This window comes from Hakea prostrata, chromosome 6, assembly GCF_041222555.1.
Source record: "Hakea prostrata isolate BN-2017 chromosome 6, UWA_Hpros_2, whole genome shotgun sequence".
In the NCBI taxonomy this organism is placed as follows: Eukaryota; Viridiplantae; Streptophyta; class Magnoliopsida; order Proteales; family Proteaceae; genus Hakea; species Hakea prostrata.
This window is the reverse complement of record NC_142605.1, coordinates 30,741,068-30,756,156: the sequence shown is the minus strand read 5'-3', so window position 1 is coordinate 30,756,156 and position 15,089 is coordinate 30,741,068. Positions and strand designations below refer to the sequence as shown.

The 15,089-nt window shown below is 37.5% G+C and overlaps 2 protein-coding genes across 3 annotated transcripts; both read left to right on the top strand.

Annotated features, from left to right (window-relative positions):
* The first annotated feature begins 283 nt into the window (after nt 1-283).
* Nucleotides 284-4,760, top strand: LOC149013309 (alpha/beta-Hydrolases superfamily protein). 2 transcript variants are annotated; one of them, XM_089159031.1, is made up of 7 exons: nt 284-903; nt 1,052-1,088; nt 1,189-1,425; nt 1,569-1,616; nt 2,482-2,930; nt 3,064-3,146; nt 4,320-4,760. In XM_089159031.1, the coding sequence occupies exons 1-7, from the start codon at nt 602-604 to the stop codon at nt 4,418-4,420; spliced, it is 1,257 nt and encodes a 418-aa protein (XP_089015157.1). In that variant the 5' UTR covers nt 284-601; the 3' UTR covers nt 4,421-4,760. The 2 variants fall into 2 exon arrangements, with proteins under 2 accessions (XP_089015157.1, XP_089015158.1); XM_089159032.1 differs by having other exon boundaries at nt 3,064-3,163; nt 4,320-4,403.
* Nucleotides 4,761-7,883: 3,123 nt separating this feature from the next.
* On the top strand, nt 7,884-14,713 carry LOC149013308 (heat shock protein 90-5, chloroplastic-like). Its single transcript, XM_089158927.1, has 19 exons — nt 7,884-8,282; nt 8,428-8,501; nt 8,789-8,914; nt 8,994-9,087; nt 9,257-9,340; nt 9,478-9,621; nt 9,709-9,825; nt 10,077-10,124; nt 10,215-10,292; nt 11,116-11,220; nt 11,299-11,439; nt 11,630-11,722; nt 11,953-12,030; nt 12,111-12,365; nt 12,944-13,046; nt 13,154-13,328; nt 13,432-13,537; nt 13,919-14,008; nt 14,131-14,713. The coding sequence occupies exons 1-19, from the start codon at nt 8,013-8,015 to the stop codon at nt 14,320-14,322; spliced, it is 2,373 nt and encodes a 790-aa protein (XP_089015053.1). The 5' UTR covers nt 7,884-8,012; the 3' UTR covers nt 14,323-14,713.
* The last annotated feature ends 376 nt before the right edge of the window (nt 14,714-15,089 follow it).

Sequence of the window (15,089 nt, the reverse complement as noted above, 5' to 3'; positions counted from 1 at the left end):
TTACATTATAATAGTAGATGATTGCTAGTTTCACTCAAAAAATAATGAGTGGAGTCAAGTGTAAATAACTCTTTCGTTTGTTTTTTTAAACGGTCCACTGAGTCAACTCAGCGAGTGTAAAATAGAAGGTCTCCCCATGAGCCACGAAGCTTTTCCTTTAATTAAATACACGTGCCAATTTCCCTTTTGACGCCGGAAATCCCTCCGTTCACCAAACTTCGCTGGTCCGCTTCCCATTTTAATTTTAAGACATTTTTTTTATAATGTTTTCTTATAAATGGTCATTTTCAGTGTGTGAGTCTTTCTGCATCAGTTGGATCAGTTCTCCTTCAAGCCCTCACAACCAAGTCGTCAGTACTGATCCACAAAAAGAAATCAAAACAAAGAACCCTAGATTCATAGATTTCCATTTTGTGCTCGAGACCGAAAACCATAACCCTAATCAAACTTCTCTTTTCATCTCACGCTTCAATCTTGTAATCCTTCCGATGCAGAAAGTGAGATTACGACGTCTGTACTTCCACTCCTCGATCTGATCCATCCACCAGAACCAAAATTTGTTCTTTATTTTTTTTGGCTTGTTTGTTAACTTAGGAGTAAGATGGGGGCCGTAACCTCATCCATGGCAGCGAAATTCGCTTTTTTTCCTCCGAATCCCCCGTCATATAGGCTTGTTGCTGATGAGAAAACCGGGAAATTGATGATTTCTGATGTTCCGCGGAAAGATAACGTTGATGTGTTGAAGCTTTGTACGAAGAGAGGTAATGAGATAATTGCCATGTATGTGAAGAATCCCTCGGCGTCGCTGACTGTGTTGTACTCTCATGGTAACGCTGCCGACTTGGGACAGATGTTTGAGCTCTTTACAGAGCTTAGTCTTCACTTACGTGTTAATTTGATGGGGTTAGTAGAGACTATGCACTCTTTAACTATTTCCTGTTGAGGCAATCAAGTTATTAACCCGTTTGTGTGGTTTGGAATCTGTTTTACTTAATCATGGCCTTCTTTTTGTCTATTTTCTTCTGATATAGAGTTTTCACGATCTCAACAGGTACGATTACACTGGATATGGTCAGTCCTCTGGGAAGGTATGCCATTTTTTTGTATGCATTTCTTGAATTTCAGGAAAAATTTAGTTCCAGAAATAGTTGAAAAATACTTATGTTTTTTATATCTGCTGATGAAAAGCCAAGCGAGCAAAACACTTACGCGGATATAGAGGCTGCTTTTAGATGTCTCGAAGAGACTTATGGAGCAAAGCAGGAAGACGTTATTTTGTATGGTCAGTCGGTTGGTAGCGGCCCCACCGTGGATTTGGGTAGTCGTTTGCCTAGATTGAGAGCTATAGTTCTTCACAGTCCGATCCTATCTGGGCTTCGAGTCATGTATCCTGTGAAGCGAACATATTGGTTTGACATTTTTAAGGTATTTTTTCTTCTTCTTCTTTTTCATATGTGTTTGATATGTGCAATTACTACAAATGATGTTAGTAAATTACTGAATTATGTGTTAATAAAAAAAAATTGCGTTAATTATATATACTTATAAGTTCCCATCTCTATGTGCAGAATATTGATAAAATTCCCCTGGTGAAGTGCCCAGTTTTAATAATTCATGTGAGTATGTTTCTTCCAAATGTTCTTTTTCCCTCTTGACATTTTTGAAGTAGGCATGGCATGTTTTCATCAAACAGTGACATCCTGGCATGTTTGGCCTGTAAAGTATACATTAGTGTCTAGTAAAAGTACCACCTTGAACCACTTACATACCAGATCAGGGTTCTACTTGGGCTCCCTGCATTTATCAAAGATAGCCATGTCATAAAAAAACTCTCCGCAATCTTTTTTTCTTTATTGGGTTTTGTTTTGTTAAGCGTCTTTAGATTGTTTGATTCACACAGTGCCATAAAATCATTAGTCCAGACTGGTTCCTGCTCAAAGATGAGGACCAGAGCTCTAATTGAAAGATCTATGGAAATCAATGAACATTCAACTACTGTGTGGCTTTCTTCATCGTTGAAATGTACTATGAGTATGTCCCAGTTGTAGGTCTCAAACAATGATCAGGGATATCCTTAAGTTACTTTTTTTGTGACATATCTAACTTGGTCCTTTGTTTTTAAACATCCAAGATGTTTCATAGCTTTTGGTCAAGGAAAAAGAGGTTGCTTAGGTGAGATGTAGGAGTCATAGGTATTATGGGTGTGCTACATCGACACATTCAGTTGGCATGACAGTGCAATTTGAACTTCCTTTGGTATTGTAGTTCTCCACTATTTCTGAAAGGATATGATTTGGTGGATGTCAGCCAGCTTGTTGCAAGTGGTTGGTTCACTGGCTGATTCAACTGAACTTTGATGTAGCCATTCTCCAACTGAAGTTAATGATATTAGTGCATCCTTGATTTTTGTCTTCTGACTGAATCATCTTAAATTGGTTATTTCTGAACCTAGTTGATATTTTTAGCCCTTGGTGCTTGCAGGGAACTGCAGATGAAGTTGTTGATTGCTCTCATGGTAAACAGCTCTGGGAGCTTTGTAAAGAGAAGTATGAACCTTTGTGGCTTAAAGGAGGGAATCACTGTAACTTGGAACTCTACCCTGAGTACATCAGGCATCTCAAAAAGTTCATATCAGCAATTGAAAAATCCCCTCCAGAACTCAGAAACGCTTGTGATCAGAATGCGGATCAACCAGAGCCTTCTCGGAGTAGTACTGATAATAGGGAAAAATCAAGGCAAAGCACAGATCAAAGAGAGAACCCAAGGTCCAGCATAGATCATAAAGAGAAGCCAAGGCCAAGCACAGATCAAAAAGAGAAGTCAAGGCCCAGCACTGACAGAAGAGAGAAATCAAGGAAGAGTTTGGATCGGCCAGAGAAGGCAAGGAACAGCATGGATCAGCCAGATAGAGCAAGGAACAGCATTGATCGGTCTGATAAAACTTGGATGCTATGAATGCCATATATTTTTTGTGCTTTATTTAATTCATTTGTGACCAATATGTTTGCTTTATATATATTAAAGCATCTAGTTTTTTTGACTCTTGAAATCGGATCATGGCAGGTTTGGAGATATGATGAGATCAGTCAGATTATGCAATATCGGTTGTTTTAAACATACAGCTTCTGGTGTTGGAGTTAAGAAAGGTTAGCATTTGCATCAGGTTGTATTTTAGTTTCCTTTTTCTTTATTTGATTAACCAGTTGGGATGAGTGGTCCAAAGAAATGTCGTCTCTTCTATTTCTTTCCCATGTTTTCCAGAGTAATAATAGTAAATTCTCTTGATCAATCTAATTTTGTTTCTCAATTCACTCATCTTTTTCTGGGTGAAAAATCACTTTGCTGTCTAATCTGAGTCATATCACTAAATATGATACACATACGGGCGGCCGACTGGACATAGATTGGTGATGTGGGTGAAGTTTATTTTATAAATAGTGATGCGCTTAGAAGGAAAATGTGTGTTGGAAATTAAAACCTTTTGCTTTGTTTTGAGCTTTTGTACTCAATGTCAAGCCCACACCCATAGGTCTGTGTGGGACAAACAAGGAATACTTCAAATGGAAAAACCAAAGAATTCCAAACCCTACAGGGCTTTAATGGTCAATTAGCAGGTTTGGCAGGGTTGGTATGTTTAACTAAATGGATTCATGAATGATTTTTTTGATGTAATCGCTGCTGATTGTTCTGTGGCTCTTTGTTCAATGTAATAGGATTGTAATGGCAATGGTAGTTCGTTGATAAAAAATTATTTGAATCCTGACAGTAGCTTATGAAGTTTGATGTTAGGGGCCTAGTGAATGCTTATAATTAAATTTTAAGTTCACTTTGATTATGATCCCTGCAAGGCTAGGGCTCAAAAACACTGAACTAGTCTTCTGCATCAGATTATACATGAGATGGTATAATGGTGTCTAGATGATTGCACCATAGAAGGGCAAAAGAGGCAATAGGAAGTCTACTGTATGCCTGTATTTACCCGAACACAATATTCTTCAGTTGTATAATGCATTATGATGAATGGGAGATTAGTTAAGTCTAAATATGAATGGGTACTCCACATAACTTGCTGCTTTTATCCTTATTTTGTTCTTGTAACCCTTTTTTTTGTGTGTGTGTGTTGTTGGGGGGGGGGGGGGGGGGGGTTTCTTTTTAAGAACCTTCTTGTCTTGAATTTAAATGCTCTTGCTCCAGTAGTAGAAACCTTTGTTATCTTGAACTTGCACAATAAGAAGATCAAAGGCATGTATGATAATGCAGTTGACAGGTAAAAGTTTGTAAGAGATAAAATGTCCTGAAAGGTATGTTCTTCTTCACAGGCATGAGCAGAAGCATGCTGTTCACTGCTTGCATTATCAGAAAACCCCCAGTTATGCCACATCGTGCCTTTGGGTCCCTGTTCCGTATGGTTGCATTTTAGTTCGTGCGACCCAGTTTTCCCTTCCACTGCTTCAGACAACAAGAACTTCGCTCCAGTTAGCTCCAAGCCTGTGAAATTCATAAGCATTTGATTTGTGAGTGGATTGTCTGTCTCTAGGAATCCTATTTGGTGATGTTTTATTGTTCGATATATTAGTAAGACGGCCTAAATGCTGACAAATAATTGAAGTTCCTGTCTGCTGCCACTAGTAGCCACTCTATAAGCTTGCTTGTTACCTGCGGAAATAATGGAACCATGAAAATCAGAAGTGCATTTGTCAAAATGGGTATCTAGGAAGGGCAACCAATTTGGAATCTGGGTCTTCCACTCATTAGAGAAATCGACATGGTTAGATTTATCACACTGTGTATAGTGTCAAAACAAAATTTAGTTTTGACTAAGGCCTTTTTTGTATTAATTATCATCCTCATTTATGAGATTTTTTTCATTATTTTAAATTGTTTGGTATCTATTATCAGTTTTATTTTTATTTAAAATAATAGAAAAACTACCATAATCCATAATAGACAGAAATTTATTCTCTTCATTTATGCAATATATATATATATATATATATATATATATATATATTTTCTCTTCTCTTTTTTTACTTTATCATTTTCTAACAATTTTTTATTTTGACATTCCAAACTTATTTTTCACTCCATAATTTATTTTTTGACAAAATTTACCAAATCATTTTTCATTCTTGAGCAATAATGAATTCTTGTAATTTTTTCTTTTAAATAGGCATAATAGAGAATGAGAATTGATACAAAAAAGAGCTTAAATGAAAGAAATTTAAAATTCTCTTAAAAAATAATATTTTGTTTTACATTGGCATGTCATGAATCTAATCATGTACATTGAAATTCTTTTTTCTCTTTCTGAAAGTGGAAGATTTTGAATTCATCAATTGGTGTCTAGTTGGTAGTTGGTAGCTGTTAGCTAAAGAAGTGGTTCACTTTAAAATATGTACGGTCTGTGCTCGCACTGTTGTATCAAATAATTGCACTGTTGTATCAAATAATTAACTGAAAAAACAATAAGTGATCCCCGATACAGCAATATAATGCTAAAGAACCCGCACAGATGATTTGAAACAGACTTCTTTCTTCTGTTGGGGAGTAGTTGCTAAAGGAAGAGGAAGAGTGAGTTTACCTTACTACTGTTCCACTTGTCCGAAAGCCAAGTCTGAAAGCTGCAGGCTCAGTAGAGTGGAATCAGGCTTTAAACCCTAGAAGTGAACTAGTTGAATTCAAAATAAGCTAATGAGTTTGCAGCACACTTTCAATATCCGTACATCATGCCCCAGGGAATAGTTTCATTCGACTGAGAGTTCCGATAAACTTGGATTAAAGCAGAAAGAATGACAGAATCTGGCAAAGTTCTACTTTGAGAGCTAGCTTGCATACATTTCAGGATATCAAAAAGTTGCCTTGAAACATGTAATGTCTCAATACGGTTGTGAGGCTCTGGAGAGATCATGTACTTCTTGTGCACTATGAGATTCAAAAAAGTCCATAGATATGATGTGAAATGAAAATCCCATACAGAAAGTACAAATCCACCTATTGGGGTCAACCGTGGTTATGAACCCCTGCCCTCCTGATCTATTTTCTTGTAGATGTGTGACATGTGTCCCAATATCACATCAAATGGTAAAAATTCATTTACATATCACATCAATCAACTCTTTGATGTGACTTATAAATGGATTTTAACCATTTGATGTGATGTTGGGACACATGTCACAAATGTACAAGAAATTGGATGGTCCATAAATTTCTATTCTTGCACATATGAAAATTGTTAGTTTAAAGTCGGAGCTTTCCGACCACAAAAACAGTGAGGCCCACGGTGAAAAACACTTTTTGGAAAGAAAAAAAAAAAACTCAAAATTTCACTTGTGGGTCCCACTATGTTTTTCTGGTTGAGAAGTTGTTGGGGAGCTCCCCCGGACAGGACTCGGGGAGGTGATCCCTATTCGTTAATTTACTACCAACCATATTTTGAGGAATAACACAAAAGCAGTGTTTTATATTAGAAAAGCAAGGATTAGGAAAATTGGAATCCTTAAGTCTCGGAGAATGAATCCCTAGATCACCAATCCATTTAGCTGCATGGTTCATAACTTCTCCCCCATCAACTCATCAAGGGGTTTATTATTGAAAATCATGGCATCGTGCATGGACCATATAGAGTGGCACATAATCATGAAAACAGAGAACATTCATGGATTTGAGGGTAGGTTTATTAAGATTGACATGAGTTAATAAAGATTGTTGGACATAATATAATATCATGGACAATTGTATAAGACAAATGAAGACATACAATCATAAGAATGGAAAACTTATCTTATTTTGAATAACATGAATGATCTCCTTGTTGAAAGCATCATAGTATAGATCCATCTAATGATGCACAAACAAAGTTGGCGGAATTGAGACGTGTCGGTGGTGGCCGGCACTTTCTTTAAGGTATTTAAACGCCCCAATAGTGCACACGGGTTATAAGTGCGTTTTCACCCCCAAGATCAAACAACCCCTCCATCGCAGACGATGCACTCCGTCGCGATGAGCTAAGGGATCCAAAAGCTACATTCACCAATCCATTGTTGACATAGTTTTCAAAACAACTTCATAAAACATAATTTCCCTCTCTTAATAAACAACCCCTCTCACCTTTATATAGGAGAGTAAAAGACACCACTAAAGATTGTCTCCAAGAAACCCAACTCTTCCCTTAAGGCTTATTTGTTAGCTACCAAACTAGCTACTAAGGAAAACACATATGGTCCACTTAGGTGTCCATTGGAAAAAGACAACTAATTAAAATGAAATATTTTGAATTTTCATATAGAATTACTAAAATTACAACAAAGAACTACAGAGTTGAAGTAGTGAAATTTGAGAGGGAAGCTCAGTTCTCAATCCTAAGGATCTTGTCCCCCAAATGCACTTAATCAAGTCACAAAGAAAAGAAGCATGCTAGATGAACTATGCATTATCTCCCCATAAAATAAACTGAGAGGGAATTGAGGTCCATAGATACAAGAGTGCATTAACTTGAAGTCTTGCACACGCACACAAACAACACACACATCTATTGAATGAGAGATTGACCAGCAAGTAGTAGATAATTTCAATTGAATAAGAGCTTGACCAGCAAATTTAACAGAAGTCTCTGAAGAAGATAACGATGACTTCCAAGAATCATAATCAAAGTTTAATGTCAAAGATACAAGCATGGACGCAATGTTAGATATCAAAAAGGTCCTTAATAACCCTCAAACCGATCCTTAAATCCAAGAGAGGATTGGGTCTTCCCTTCCCTCCGAGTGCAATAACTGTGTTGGCTCGGTCAAAATCGAGGTCATCCGATTTTCAATCTAAAAATCCGCCGATTCGCAGATCCGTTTTCTGATTCCTAAAACCCTGCTTAGAGGTTGCGACTTTACGGGGATTTCCATATTCTAAAACTCATTTCAGTTGTTCAAGGCTCATCTCTCAGCTAGCAGAGCACTTTGAGGATATCGAATTGGTGAATCTAGGTTTCCTTTTGGTCTTCTCTGCAACTCGTAATAGCAATGGCGCCTGTTCTTAGCAGGAGCTTGGCATCAGCTTCAATTGCATCTCTTCCTCCGCCATCATGTTTTTCGATGAATAACAACCGTGGAGTTCTGAGATTAGCAACCGCTTTTCTACCCCGAAATGTTCTGAGAAATGGGATTCGTGGGGCTGGATTGAAATGGAAACTTGATAAGAGGGACAGTCGAATGATTGTCCGATGCGAAGCTGCCGTCGCGGAAGAACAAGCCGCTGAGACTTCTGGGGAGAAATTCGAGTATCAGGCAGAGGCGAGTGTTCTAAAAGATTTAATTTTATTTTCATTCATTTCACAAAAGTAAAAGATTCTGTTTCTATGTTCCTGCATCATCTCTTCATGCTGCTTTATCCACATTAAGCATTGTCTAATGGTTTATGAATACTTAATAATTGCAGGTCAGTCGGCTCATGGATCTAATAGTTCATAGTCTTTATAGTCACAAGGAAGTGTTTCTTCGGGAGCTCGTTAGGTGTGTATCTTAGCATATCTTTATTTTGGCAGCTTTTTATCACGCTGTTCAGCTAAATAATCTTGAGCTGCAACTTAGGTTGAAGTATAAGGGGCTACTTTGAAGAAGCTCTTTACTCCTCTTAACTCAATCAACTTCTCAATTTTTTCCAGAGATAAGAGTGATTAGATTTTTTTCATATGACAAACTTTTACCCTTTTTTCAACTACTTGGAAGTTATATTTTCTTTTGTCGCATTTTTCTTCAGTTTGATTGACCATTCTGTTTAATTCCATGGTCTTCATCAGTAACGCAAGTGATGCTCTAGACAAGTTGAGATTTTTAAGTGTGACTGAGCCCTCTCTTCTTGGAGAAGCTGGTGAACTGGAGATACGCATCAGGCCTGACCCAGAAAATGGAACCATTACTATAACGTATTTCTCTGCCTATTCTAAATTTTGTTCTCTCAGCAGGTGAGAGTAGTTATTGATTGTAGCTTCACTGTTTTTGCAGAGACACAGGGATTGGAATGACAAAAGAAGAGCTTGTTGACTGTCTTGGAACCATTGCTCAGAGTGGAACATCGAAATTCTTGAAGGCTCTGAAGGTAGTTTCATTTTTATCGGTTGGAAGGGGGTGCCGGGAGGGGGTGTTAGCCTTCTTTTTTTCTTTTTTTTTGGGTGCTAGTTTATCCTTCTTTAATTCATATTTTTATATTGTGACCATGACCTGCTTATCCAATTCTTCTGAGAATTTTTTGTTAAACTTGTATGCAGGAGAATAAAGATCTTGGAGCAGACAATAGTTTGATAGGTCAATTTGGAGTTGGATTCTATTCCGCATTTCTTGTTGCTGACAAGGTATTCTGAGTTGATATGTATTTGCATTGCCATTTTCAAGTTATTTTATATCTGGGTTAGTTCTCCAAGAGTTGAGATTTCATGCTTTTCATTAACACTGGCACACAACTCTAATTTATTTTTTGAACTTGGAATAGGTTCTTGTGTCCACAAAGAGCCCTAGATCAGATAAGCAGTATGTCTGGGAAGCTGTAGCTGATAGTAGCTCATATGTGATAAGGGAAGAAACTGATCCTGAAAAGCTACTAAGGCGTGGAACCCAAATTACGTTATCCCTGAGGGTGCGTCTTCTTCCTCCAGTCACTGTATGATATTGGGAAATTGTTCCTCATTCTGAATCATCAGGATTTTGTGTTTTGTTTTTGCAGCCAGATGATAAATTCGAATTCTCAGAGCCTACCAAGATTCAAAGTTTGGTGAAGAATTACTCACAGTTTGTCTCATTCCCTATTTACACTTGGCAAGAGAAATCAAGGACTGTAGAGGTGGGGGCACACTTTCTTGGATGTACTAATGCTTCTCTAGCTATTAGAGCAAAGGAATTTGTTCAAAGTTAGTGTCTTATTTTGCTTCTATATTTACTGTCTGGGTGGGTATCTTTGCTGGATACTTTTTAGGTGATTGTTGAAATGGTCCCATTCTTTATAGAGATATCTGACTTGTAAATTATCATTTTCATTTATTCAAACAACAGTTGCTTTCTTGAGGTTCTTAATTAAAATGAGACTTTGGATAGGTGGAAGAGGAAGAAGAACCAAAAGAAGGAGAAGAACCAAAACCAGAGGTAATTAATTTGATTTGTATCACTGGGTTATCTTGCTTTGCCTTCTCCATTATAATAGTACAGTCAAAGCTTATCTTTCTTCTTATTCAGGGAGAGGAGAAGAAGAAGAAGACCATAACAGAGAAGTACTGGGATTGGGAGTTAGCCAATGAAACAAAACCAATATGGGTAGGCACACTTCTTTAATTCTTTAATTTTCTTTTTGTGCTGGGGAGGGGGTGTGGTTGCATGGTATCTACTTAATTTATGGCTCCATTTCTTTTTATCGGGACACAATATTTTCTGGAAAAACAACTATTGATCATGGCACCAGTTTGTTTATTTCTTTGTTATGATGCCTTCTCTTTATCATAAATATATGAAACATGTTAGGGGATCAAAATTTGTAAAAAGGAGGGGGGGGGGTGTTCAAGCTGTGATGGAGGTGGTCCATCCAGTCGAATGTTGCTACCATTGTTCTTGGACCAAATTCTGCATTAATTTCTGTTTTCTTTTTCCTATACTAACACCATATTTTGCCATGTGGGAAGGATGACAAGGCATTCTTGATGATATGACTATCTAGAGAGTGGTCTAGATTGGCCAGATGTAAATTTTGAACCTCAATCAACTATGTAATGGCTCATGTATCGATATATTTCCTTGTAACCATCCATTTCTTTTTAGTCAAGTTTCATTTTTCCACTGGATTTTTAAAACCTTCTTATGCAAATGGAGTAACTCTGTTTTAATTGAAAATTGACAGGTGAACAGGGGACCTTGGGGTTCCGCCTGTCCACGAAATCTCAGCTCAATGGCAGATTTCTGTGCCGGTCTAGTGAATCTCTCTAGAGTTTTGGAATTAGAACAACCTCATCCTTTCCTATATTATTTTTAAATACATTGTAAAGCAATTTCATTGATTTTCACACTATAAACTTAAATATGTAAGTTCTACATGTTCTATTATGGTTATGGTTTTATTTGTTAAAAAATTTATGTGTATTTGTAGATGCGGAACCCAAAAGATGTTGCAGAAGATGAATATCGTGAGTTCTATAAGAAGGCATTTAATGAGTTCTTGGACCCACTTGCATACACCCACTTCACAACGGAGGTATGTTTTAACATGCATAGGCTGTTGTGCTGTTCATGATTCCAGGGTGGGATCTAATTTTATCTTAAAACTTGGCAGGGTGAGGTTGAATTCCGAAGTGTTCTTTACATTCCTGGTATGGCACCTCTTAACAATGAGGACATTGTAAACCCTAAGACGAAGAATATACGTCTGTATGTCAAACGTGTATTTATTTCTGATGACTTTGATGGTGAACTGGTAAGTTTTTTGGAGTACTGGTATCATTTAGAATTACTCTTCTTGTTGTGGGATTTAAAAGTTACTCCTTAGTTAATGGGCCAAGTAGACGTGCTTTTTCTGATCAAATATGTTGCTTACTAAATTTTGTAAGATTGGTATAAAATTCTTCTTATAATAACATGGTCTGAATTATGTTTTCCATTTGCAGTTTCCACGGTACTTGAGCTTTGTAAAGGGAGTGGTTGATTCAAATGACCTTCCCCTTAATGTTTCTAGAGAAATTCTTCAGGAAAGCCGAATTGTAAGTTAATAATTACCTGCATTTGCAGGCTGAATTGTAACCCCTTAAGCCCAAACCTAATGAAAGAAATAATAGATGCTTCTGTTATGGTTATTCCGTAACTTTTATTTCGATATCTGTTTTGTCAATATTTTAGTTTCATAAACAATTCAGTTTTTGTTCTCTGGTTAACAGAGATGTTGATTCGTTTTATTCCTTGGGTTCTTTTTCTTTTTTGTGTGTGTTGGCAGGTAAGGATTATGAGAAAGAGGCTTGTTAGAAAAACATTTGACATGATTCAGGAGACAGCTGACAAAGAAAATAAAGAGGTAGGGAGCAATATGATTCAAGGGTAATTTTTGCAGGTTAGATTAACAGCTATGTGATGCAACTCCTTCTATCTTTCCAGGATTACAAAAAATTCTGGGAGAACTATGGCAAATTTATCAAGTTGGGTTGCATCGAGGATTCAGGGAATCACAAGCGCATAACTCCTTTGTTAAGGTTCTACTCTTCCAAGAGCGAGGATGATTTGATTAGTTTAGATGACTACTGTGAGAACATGGCAGAAAACCAGAAGGCTATTTATTACTTGGCTACAGACAGCTTGAGAAGTGCCAAATCTGCACCATTCTTGGAGAAGTTGGTTCAAAAGGATATTGAGGTATTCACACTTACCTAGTCTGTAGTGACAGCATAAAATAGCAACCAGTGCACAAAGCTCCTGCTATTTCAGGGTCTTGGAGGGGCAACAGCAGCCTTGCCCCCTGCTTTGTTGGAGGGCAGGGTCTGTAGTGACACCATAAAAACTAAAGAGAGGGATACAGTACAGTATAATACTAAAAGGCCAAAGTGACTTAAATTTTAAGAGTAGGTCCCCCCTCCCCCAAGGAATGGAAGATATCATTACATTGTATTGAAATAAAACTGAAGTATTTTTGGACCTCCCTCATTGGGCCAACCAACAGTAATAGGCTTACATTATCTGCCTGAAGATGGTCAGAGAGTGAAGACTAAGGCCCATGGGCATATGGTGAAAATCTTTCAGAGAGATTGACTAGATATCTGAAAATGATGGATTCGTGTTACTGTCTTGAATGACTCTAGTACCTGATGTGCTTGTCTTTGTTTTAGTTGAGTAGTGGTTACACTTGGTTAAAATGAATGGCATGCCTTTAATTGGCTTTAACAGGTGCAGGTTTTCTTGCCACTTGATTGCTTATATTATGCTTGCTTTGACAGGTCCTATTTCTGATAGAGCCTATTGATGAAGTTGCAATCCAGAACCTACAAACATACAAAGAAAAGAAATTTGTGGACATAAGCAAGGAAGAATTAGAACTAGGTTTGTGCATGACTTAATAAAGCATCAAATTCATTGACTTGAATCTTTTTTGTATGTGCTACTTTAATCTGTCCTGGCGTTTACCATCATGCCAATTGGTACATTAGGTGATGAGGACGAAGTAAAGGATAGAGAAAACAAGCAAGAGTACAATCTTCTTTGTGACTGGATAAAGCAACAGCTTGGTGATAAAGTGGCTAAGGTGCAAGTCTCGAAGCGTCTCAGTTCATCTCCGTGTGTGCTTGTTTCTGGAAAGTTTGGATGGTCTGCTAATATGGAAAGGTTAGTCACATCTTTCAGTGCCTGGATTTTTGCTTCTGCCATCCATCTGGACCTTTTTCTCTTTAGATGAAGATTATTCTGACGTTCTTTTCCTCTTTTGAAGGCTTATGAAAGCACAGACCCTTGGAGACACCTCAAGCTTGGAGTTCATGAGAGGAAGAAGAATACTGGAGGTCAATACAGATCACCCCATTATTAAAGACTTAAATGTAAGATCAACTTCTTTAGCTGATTTGGCTAACCTTTTCTAAGGGGTTAAATTTTGTAATCTTGTACTTTTGGTGGTTTTTCGTTGGTCTTTTCTTGTATTTATCAATTAATGTCCTAAAAGCTGTAGCCTTAGAGTTACTCATAAGATAACAATTCAGAGGTAGATATTATGCTGAAATGCATGAGGGAAATGAAAATAAAAATTATAGCAGGAAACACAATTGCAATACTTTTGACCTGTGGTATTTCCCTGGTCATTCAATGGAGCACTAGACACCTAGTCTCCTCCGCGGTCCCCTTTGCCGGAACGAATTGTTCCCCGTCCTCTTTGGGTTCGTTGGTTGGCTTTCTTGGTGGGCCCTCTCTGCTGTGGTTTACAGGCTGCATGCAAGAATGCCCCAGAGAGTGCTGAAGCCAAAAGGGCTGTTGACCTTTTATATGAGACAGCCTTAATATCTAGCGGATTTTCGGTGAGGATCACTAAACTAATCTTTTGTTAACAAGATGCAGTTTTTGCCACATCTTTTTAATTCACGACCATCTAAACTCTATTACTTACTTTTCTTGTCACATCTTCCCTTCCCCCGTACAGCCCGATAGTCCAGCTGATTTGGGTAACAAGATATATGAGATGATGGCAGTTGCCCTTGGAGGGCGATGGGGAAGATCAGATTCTGAGGATGCAATAACAGAGGAATCTGGTGTCAGTTCAGGTGAGACATCAAGTGTGGAAGTGGTTGAGCCATCAGAAGTGAGGACAGGAGACAATGATCCTTGGCAGTAATGATATATTCTGGTAGCTTTTTGAAATTAGGATTGTTCTGGCATTGTTTATGATTCTTGATGAAGATTTATGCAAAAGCATTGCAAGCTGAGGCATGAAGGGGTGGAGCTATTAGAGGATAAGAGTGATTGATTGTAATTGTAGCATAAACATTTAGAATTGTACCATTTAAGGTGAGGGTATTTAAACACTTCGGCTTCATTATTTAAAAGTACACCATTTGAGCTGTTAGGGTATTTAGACACTAAGGCTTCATGTACTCCATTACTTTCTGATCTTCTGCTCTAGATTGCGCTTGAGTGTCTTGTTACTTGGAGTTCTCTGTCGACGTGATAAAGGAAAATCTCAGGAGACTTGCACCTTCTTTCCTGAAATAAGATTTGTAATTGTGAACTCTTCAAATGCTTGAACCAAAATTTGTTTTAGATTTTTTAAAACAAGATAATTTCTTGACTTCCGTACAGTCACATAAAAAACCTAGCAAAGAAAAAAATGTTTTCCGTAGCTAGCTTTGTCATTCTTGAAAATGGAATTTCACTTCTTTTGTCTTTGCCTATATGGTTGATAGGTTTGGATGAAATTAAAGCTAATGATGTATCAAATCAAACAGTTCTTTAAAAAAGACAATAAAAAATATAAGTCATCCATTGATTTTATGTCATTTGGCACCATGAGAAGTTGAACTTGTTAGGGTACATGTCTTTGTTATTCTCCCAATGCTTCACCATACATTAGGGGTGAAGTCCACATATGGAATTTTGTTTTGG

Coding starts and splice junctions, on each gene's coding strand:
- LOC149013308 (XM_089158927.1), top strand. CDS start 8,013: ATGGCGCCTGTTCTTAGCAGGAGCTTGGCATCAGCTTCAATTGCATCT. Junction 10,125..10,214: donor GAGAAGAACCAAAACCAGAG/GTAATTAATTTG, acceptor CTTCTTATTCAG/GGAGAGGAGAAGAAGAAGAA. Junction 13,538..13,918: donor CCATTATTAAAGACTTAAAT/GTAAGATCAACT, acceptor TGTGGTTTACAG/GCTGCATGCAAGAATGCCCC.
- LOC149013309 (XM_089159031.1), top strand. CDS start 602: ATGGGGGCCGTAACCTCATCCATGGCAGCGAAATTCGCTTTTTTTCCT. Junction 904..1,051: donor TTACGTGTTAATTTGATGGG/GTTAGTAGAGAC, acceptor CGATCTCAACAG/GTACGATTACACTGGATATG. Junction 1,089..1,188: donor ATGGTCAGTCCTCTGGGAAG/GTATGCCATTTT, acceptor GCTGATGAAAAG/CCAAGCGAGCAAAACACTTA.